Source organism: Cebus imitator, unplaced genomic scaffold (genome assembly GCF_001604975.1).
Source record: "Cebus imitator isolate Cc_AM_T3 unplaced genomic scaffold, Cebus_imitator-1.0 Scaffold7, whole genome shotgun sequence".
NCBI lineage: Eukaryota > Metazoa > Chordata > Mammalia > Primates > Cebidae > Cebus > Cebus imitator.
In genome coordinates, this window is record NW_016107322.1 from 12,954,417 (window position 1) to 12,963,701 (window position 9,285).

General features: G+C 34.2%; 1 protein-coding gene across 1 annotated transcript in view; it reads right to left on the reverse strand.

Annotated features, from left to right (window-relative positions):
• The window catches only part of GBE1 (1,4-alpha-glucan branching enzyme 1), a 265,023-nt gene that overhangs the window by 142,852 nt on the left and 112,886 nt on the right, over positions 1-9,285 (reverse strand). Inside the window, exon 7 of the mRNA XM_017540010.2 lies at positions 7,621-7,830. Within this exon, the coding sequence (XP_017395499.1) occupies positions 7,621-7,830 (210 nt within the window). The remainder of the gene's footprint in view (positions 1-7,620; positions 7,831-9,285) is intronic.

Sequence of the window (9,285 nt, forward strand, 5' to 3'; positions counted from 1 at the left end):
TACCCAGATAAAAGTAGAAAAATTGATTTTTTCCCACTTTTTACCTGCTTGTTTAAAAAGGTCATAAACAAAGTCATTATTATTATAGACTCCACATAATTCCCAGAATTAAATGGATAATCACTTGGATAGAGACCGTAAGACCACTTTTACAAGCATGCACCAACTATTGTTTTAAGCGAAAAAGAAGAAAACAGAGACGCTTTAGGGCAATGAGCAGCATTTTTAAACTTAAGGTAAATTACCCAGTAGAACTGTCCTACTTCAGCGTGAGTTTGGATTCGAGAAGGTGAATGTTATAGGTGAGTAAGACCTAAATACTCAAGATACTTTCAAAATATCCCTGTGCACCTAAATTTTAGGCTTGTGGGGAATAAACGAGGCAGATAATACCAGGAACAAAGTTTGCACAAAGACAGTAAATCCTTACTCCTGTGCTATGCTCTGCATCAACAGAAACTTTCTGTTAGACTGAGTAATCTCATAAACCGTGTGAGAAAAGTTATATTTCTACTATTCAAACTCAAATCCAGATAGATTAGATTGACATAGCAACTTTCTTAATCTCTTTTACAGAAGAGAATTAGTCTGTCTGAATTTTGAAGCTAACTCTACTCTCTTTGAAAGAGTAGTAGATTTAACTGTTCTCCATAATCAAGCTGAAATAAAATTCTGGTTTTAACAAGGAAGAAATGCTGAAAGGAAAAGAAAAATACTAGCAGAAGAAAACAGAAAGACTTCTAATGGGACACCCAATACTTTCAAAAGTTATTAACAAATCATACTGTGAGATTATAATATTCTTAATGAAGAACAGGCTATAAGTTATTGCTTATTTTTAACTGTCTGACTCCCTTTGGAATAGATAGCTGTTTGCTAAACTATGTCCAAAATGTCTTTTAATCATCCATCATTTTTTTTTTCTGTTTTTTTGTTTTGTTTTGTTTTTTTGAGATGGAGTTTCACTCCTGTTGCCAGGGCTAGAGTGCAATGGCATAATCTAGGCTCACCGCAACCTCTGCCTGCCAGGTTCAAGCGATTCTCCTGCCTCAGCCTCCCAAGTAGCTAGGATTACAGGCATGCGTCACCACGCCCAGATAATTTTGTATTTTTAGTAGAGACAGGGTTTCTCCATGTTGGTCTGGCTGGTCTCAAACTCCCACCCTCAGGTGATCCACCCGCCTTAGTCTCCCAAAGTGCTGGGATTACAAGCGTGAGCCACTGTGCCCAGCCATCATTTGTTTTTATAAAGCACATAAGGCAGGTGTTTATATGTCTAAAATGATGCTCTATTACTTCAATTATAAAAAAAAAAAAATCAATGCTTTGAAATCTATCCAATGAAATTAAAAAAACAAATACATTAGTTCTTCATTATTTTCAGGACTTACAGTCCAAGACTGCCAGTGGATGCCTGAAACCATGGATAATACCAAAACCTACCCATACTGTGTCTTTCTCTACACATATATACCTATGATAAAGTTTTATTTATAAATCAGGCACAATAAGAGATTAACAATAATAAAACAGAACAATTATAACAATATACTGTAATAAAATTTATGCGAATGTAATATCTTTCTCTCAAAATATTATACTGTACTCACTCTTACTCTTGTGATGCTATGAGATGATAAAATGCCTACATGATAAAATGAAGTGAGGTGAGTGACCTCATTGTGACGTATAATTAGGCTACTATTGAAAACTTATGAATTGCTTATTTCTGGAATTTTCCACTTGATACTTTCAGGCTAAAGTTGACTATGAATAACTGAAACAATAAAAAGCAAAACCATAGATAAATCGGGGAATCTACTGTACTCTGAAAGGAGTGATTTTTTTTTAAGTCTCTTCCCAAAATTTCTGATAAAGATATGCTCGAAGCATATATATTGAATAATGCATCCTAGTATATATGTGTATCTTTAACTTTACTAAATAATACCAAATTGTTTTCAAAAGGGGTTGTACATGTTTATTCTTTGTATGTTATTCTTTCTGTTATTTGTTTTGTTATTTGTTTCTGTTGTTTCTGTTGTTGTTTTTGTTTTTGTCCTTGGGTGAATGGTTCTTTTTGTAATTCAATGACAAAATAAAAAAGTAGTATATGGCTTAAAAATCCTCTTAAAAATAATTTTAGGGGTTTTCATTCATGTCGTGGTTGTTTAGTTTTTAAATGATCTTGCTAATCATGATGGTGTCATATGCTTGTTAGCTAATATACTGATGCATAATAATCCTCAAATTAAGATATATCATTGAGAACTGATTTGGTCAAGATGTAATATCATATATAAATATGCTAAAATTTTGTTTAGAATACTTGCATCTATGTTCATGAGGGCTTACCTCAGGAATGCAAGACTGGCTTACCATTCAAAATCAATGAATGTAAGACATATGGTAAGATATCATAGAATAACTATCTCAGATACAAAAATCCGCTCTGGGCAGGGAGAACCCTGTGAATTTCCTTCCACGTAGTAACCTGTAGAAAATGCCTAGCATGGTTTAGAAGCCCCAAATATTATAGTATTTATACTAAGGAGTACTTTATTCCACATAGTTATGACCCTAAAAAGATAAACTGGACTCACTTTTGTTTCTGAAAACAACACTGGTAGCTCAAGAGAAAAGAATATCTTTTAGTCTAATGGTTACCATATTATGAACTCAGGCTGATGAAATATAACTATAGTAATTATGTGACCAAAAATAAGTTTAAGGAGGGGAAAAAGATGAGCGTTAGACTTACTTTGCTATCTCCTTTAGAAGTCAGTATTTTATCTTTGAAAGAAATATTTAACAAACAAAAAAGATACTCACTTGAAGATTTAGTAATGGTTAAGGCATAATAGTTATTTAAACTCAACATGTTTTCACTTGTCTTATTGTTTTATCAAGTGAATTTATATAGTGGCAGAGGAATATTCAAACAGAATTTAAAATTGGGACCACTAAATTATATCTACTAAATTCTAGAAACTCCTAAAACTTATGTGTGACAGACTTGTCAGAAAGTTCTCTTTACCAAATAAAGGACAACCTAATCTCTGTTATGAACCGTCATTAGTAATTTAGCAAAGCTAGAAGGCAGTTCAGCCAAGTAGACAGAAAATTAAAACATGGGCAGCTCCTGATTGGAAATTTATTCATAGCAGGTAATGAAATAGCACAGTCAAGATCTCTGGCATTACTCAGAGTGAGAGATTTAATTCTGATAACTTTGATGATGGCACTTGAATCAGAGATTATAAATGTTGACAGGTTGTGACATATAGGTAGGATAAAATGAGCATCAGCAACATGGCTCTACAGAAGCAATTCTATAACAGTTTTTACACAGTGAATATAATAATTTCAAAAATTATGGCAAAAGTTTTCAAAGTAGAGGCCTAGGCCTTAAGCAAGCCATGTGCCATATTTATGTCTATTTGTCAATGGGCTATAAAATTAATCAGCCTAACAAAGGTAAGGGGTGGAAAAATTAATATTTAAAATATGAAACATAAATTGGAGTTTCTGATTTCATCTGGATGAGGAACAAACTCAAAATTACAGGCAGAGTAGCTATTACATGAAGAGGGTGAAAGTGAAGGATTGGGTTATATATCTATACGCATGTAAGGAATATTCATTAAATGCATTCACATATAGCTAAATACAACTATGCTGTTCACGCTTTTTAAATTCAGTTTTTTATTTTGGACTTTGTGTACCTTTTTATATTTTCTAATTATCTACAATGGCATTATTTTATAATAAAAGGTGTATTTTTTTAATTGCCCATTTCAGACATAACTCTCTGATATTTCTCATAACAGAAATATGACTGAGTAAATAATATTTCCACATGGAAAGGTATTTCAATACATCTCTTTTGAAATTGTAAAGTAGGATATTCATTGTATGTGGTTAAAATTCTTTAATGTCCCTTCAAAGTGAGGGGTCTTAAGGAATTTTAATGCTATGTGCATAAGTTATCATATCTAACAAGTTTTATTAGATAAACTAACAAGTTTTCATGTTTCCTTGAAACTGTGATTGACTAGTAGTTTTCAACAGAAATGGTACCCTGCCCTGTTCTAAATCCAGACCACATAAAATGGCAGCCTGCACATCCTGTCTTTTGGGACTATCACTCTTGTGAGAAAGCCCATGTCGTCTGTAGAGTGGGGTATGAGGAGGGGTTGCTGAAGTCCTCGAACTGACAACCAAGGCTAAGCTCCTAGCTGACAGCCAGTACCAACTGCAGGCCATGTGAGTGAACCATCCTGAAAGCAGACGCTCTGTCCCCTATATAAGCCACCTCAGCTGACATGAGATAGAGAAGGAAGAGTGGTTCATGCTGAGGTATACCCAAATTGTGAGTTTAGGAACAAAATAAATATTGCTGTTAAGTCACTAAATTTTTGGCTTGTTTATTAACCAGCAATAAATAACCAAAAGAGCCAAGTAGAACTTTGATCATGAATACTAACAAGTATATGTTTAAATGTATTTATATACACTGGCTTTGGAGGATTTTATCTATATTGTTTAATAATGACATAACTAATTGTGATGGCTAATACTGACTGTCAACTTGATTAAAGGATGCAAAGTATTGTTCCTGGGTGTGTCTGTGAAGGTGTTGCCAAAGGGGATTCATGTTTGAGTCAGTAGACTGGGTAAGGCAGACCCGCCCTCAATCTGGGTAGGCACAATCTCTAATCAGCTGCCAGCACAGCCAGAGAAAAAGCAGGCAGGGAACCAGGAAAAACTAGATTGGTTTAGTCTTCCAGCCTCTGTCTTTCTCCTGTGCTGGGTGCTTCCTGTCCTTGAACATCAAATGCCAAGTTCTTCATCTTTTGGATTCTTGGGCTTTTCACCACAGACTGAAGGCTGCACTATGGACTTCCCTACTTTTGAGGTCTTGGGACTTGGACTGGCTTCCTGGCTCTTCAGCTTGCAAATGGCCTATTGCGGGAATTGACCTTGTGATCATATGAATCAGTTCTCATAATAATACCCTTCGCAAAAATATCTATCCTACTAGTTCTGTCCCTCTAGAGAACCCTGACTAACACACTAACAGTATAAACCTATATAGTTAATACTAATTCTATAAAATTGGCAAATCTAGATATTGGTCAGATAAAATGACCTATAGAGTAACACAAATGCAATTTAATAAAACTATATTTACGGAGGACTAAGCCCATATGATAGCAAAAATAAAATAAAATGGTCACAATTTAAAAAATTAAGCTAAAACCATACGATACTTTATTTACCAAAAGTGTGTACATAAGAAAGATTAATAGTTATTAAATAACAATGTTAAGTTTGTCTCAATTTATGTATTAGAAATGTTTTTGAAAACAAGTATAATCCCTTTTGTTTAGAAAATTGGCTAAGTTTAAATGCACTTTGAGAGCTTGTGGTACAGCAAATTACACTAGGGTAAACATGTTAATAAAATAAAAATGTTTTATAACATAAAAATTAATCCACCTAATGTATTTCTTTTTATGGTATAGTTCTACATAAAAAGTTTTAAAACATAAAAATCTAACCATTTAACAAATATATTTCTTTCATAAGGCACAGTTCTACAAAATAGGGTGAACCCTCATTCATCCAAATATGAACCAGGGAGTTCAACTGACTGAATTTCTTGTGAATATTCTACTTCTGTAAGATTTACTCAATTATTTAATTAGCAGAGTTTTGTAACTGCAGTGTTTTGCCAACAAAAGGGCAAATACCACAATCACTTTTGTACCAACCTACTATATCACAGAATTAATGCAGATTTAGTCTTTTTTATTTGCTATCAATATGTGGCATAAAAATAAATGTTCAAAAGGTGACAGAAATACAAAATACCTTCATGAGCAAAATTACGTTAGCCCCCAAACTCTGCCTCCTTCTATAATAAAAAGCCTGAGAATAAGAATGATTAATCAGTTTGTACCAGAGTGCGGCTAGCCAGGAACTGTGCTACCATCTTGTTTCTTTTCTCACCGATTACACTGCCTCATCTGGCAGGAGTGATTACTGAATGGCTGTGAAATGTGAAATAATGTACGATATTCAGAAATAATGTACAAATTTCCTTCATATGTAAATCACCTAATTTATGTTGAAAAATGTAGGTGATGGGAAGGAAGGCAGCAAATCACACTGCCACGTGTGTACCAACAATTTTGCATGTTCTTCACATGTACCCCAAAACCTAAAATGCAATAAAATAAATAAATGGGGAAAAAAAAAAAAAAGAAAAATGAGACTTTTGGCAAGCAGGATAGCTCATGCCTGTAATCCCAGCACTTTGGGAGGCCAAGGCAGGGAGATCACAAGGACATCAAGACCATCCTAACTAACAAGGTGAAGCCCTGTCTCTACTAAAAATACAAAAAATTAGCTAAGCGAGGTGGTGTGCACCTATAGTCCAAGCTACTTGGGAGGCTGAGACAGGAGAATCGCATGAATCTTTGGAAGCAGAGGTTGCAGTGAGCCAAGATAGCATCACTGTACTCCAGCCTGGGAAACAGAGTGAGACTCCATCTTAAAAATAAATAAATAAAAAGAAAGAAAAATGAGACTTTTCTTCATTTTATAAAAATATTTGCTGAGACATTTTTCTATAGTGCCTATTTTCCAGGTATATATATGTTTATGTATGATGCAACACTAGAAAGAAAATTCATTAATTTTTTTCAAAAATACATATTTGTATATATAAAATATATATAGTACATATATAATATATACATATTTTAAATAAGTATATGTATTATAAAAATATGCATTATATATTACTTGCTACTTTGCTACTTTTAATATGCTTAACATTTTCATTTTTTCATTTATGATAAATAACAAATACAAGTTCATGGTTTTTTAATGTTTCTTTTTAATTTTTGCCATTTGCTATTTAATGACCTAAAACATCTTTCTACTTAGATGGTAGAAGAGGCCAGAGATCTGTTTGATCTTAACAAATGGTTTTAAACACTAAGCTTTAGTTTATTTATCTGTAAGATGACCATAACAATAGTACATCTGTAAGATGAGCATAACAATAGTGCCTACTACATGTAAGTAGAGTTGCTATATGGATTAATAAGATAAAACAGATAGCTAATGTATCTAAAACACTTGGCATCAAACATGAAACATATACTAGTAACTGTTGTTTGATAATTATAACTATAATCAGAACTATGTAATTTTAAGGTATAAAGCAATGAAGTATATGATTTTTTTAAATGGCCTATTTAAGACAGTGTACTTCTCTATTAAAAGGAGACCGGCTATGGTTTAAGTCAACTTGATAGAGTGGCCTTTTAGATATTTAAAAAAAGTTTCAAAGTAAAATTTTTAAATGACCATATAACCAATATGTTTTACAAGGCATACGATACATAAAACTGAAAGTTAATGCAATATACCACAAATACCTATGCTATACAAAACGAGGTAAAATCCACTGTACAATAAAAATAAATCCAATTAGGAACATTAAGTATCAGTAAGAGAGTACACACACAATAAATTTAGTAAAATTCTTTAAAATTCATATTAAGCAGCAACAATAGAAAACATTTCTATATTGTATGTACCTACCTGGAGTAGGCAAACAATCTGCTATCCCAGAGATCATGAGTCCCTCTAGGTCCAGAATGAAAATAACAGGAATCTGTCCCATCAAACATATTCAATCCATCTGCTGAATTTTTTGAAGCATGGCTGTGTACCACATCTAAGAGGACTATGATACCCATGGAATGAGCTGTGTCAACCAGTTCTTTTAGCTCTTCAGGTGTTCCGTAACGGCTAACAATAAACAACACAGCACAAACAAGATTACATCATATTTAGAGGAAATAGCTAATTGTGCATCTATTGTTTCACCATCACAGTACTAAACACTTTAAACATGCAAACACCATGTGATATGATAATTGGATACAACTCACATTTGCTTAATATCTGATATTAAGCAAATTTAAAACCATTAAATTAGAAAATAATATAAATCAGGTTATTAAATGTAGATTTATGCCCCAACCAGAATTCACATTTTGAGGATATAAATAATATAACTGTGCTTCTCTATTTTCAGCTTCTGATTTCTATCTGCAGGTCTATCTAGCCATGGCCATTCCTGCTTTCATGTCTGTCCATTCCTTTCAGTGTGTACATCTGGGATTGAGGGCTCTTCAAGAATTTCTTTGAATACCCGTGAAGCCTTGATTGAGGTCGTCCCTCCTGCACTTATCCAAAAATAGAATGCCCTCAGTTACCAGTGGGCTGAGAAAATCTGCCATGTCCATCACCACCCAAGTAATACAGATGGGTAATTCACAAGCAGCTGTGTTTGTGTTAAAGGTAGCCTCCTAGTCTGAATGAAATAGATAATAAAAATTATTCCCAGAGGAAGGCCTTTTTAAACCTGTGTAAAATTTTGACATTATAGTCATCCATAGCATCAACTTTGCCCTTTAAAGGGTCACCCTTGCCTTCAATTGTTTACTGTCTCTCTTCCTCACTCGACTATACGCTCCTTGAGGGCAGTGGCTGTGACCATCCGGCTCCTCATGATAAGGTACAGTGCTAAGTATAGCGAGTCTCCTGGCAGCCAACTCCACTGACCAGCAAGAGCTATCTTTTAAAACTGCAAATAGGATCATATCACCTACTTAAAATCATACTTGTGCTCCCATTGTTCCCAGGGTGAAGACCATTGTCCTTATCAGGGCCTACTGCACCATCAACTGGCTTTTTCCAACAATGTTAATCAACTTAGGACACTCTCCTGCCCCCTCTTCTTATGCCAGTCACCTATTCATTTTTATTCTCATTGACAACATGTTCAATAATAAACAACATTAAAGTTTTTCTCATTTAGACATTCACTCATTCCTTCATTCATTCCTTTATTTGTTTGCCAAATACATAATAAAGTCATCTACCACATGCCATGACATTTTCCATGTTCTGTAGATACACCAGTGAAAAAAGTAAACATCACTGACCATATGAAATTTACATTCTCATTGGGAGACAACAAACAGGCAAAATATGCAGAATGTCAGATAGTAATAAGGGTTCTAAAGAAAACAAAGGGCTGGTCACGGTGGCTCAAGCCTGTAATCCCAGCACTTTGGGAGGCCGAGGCGGGTGGATCACCAGGTCAAGAGATCAAGACCATCCTGGTCAACATGGTGAAACCCCGTCTCTACTAAAAATACAAAAAACATTAGCTTGGCATGGTGGCACGTGCCTGTA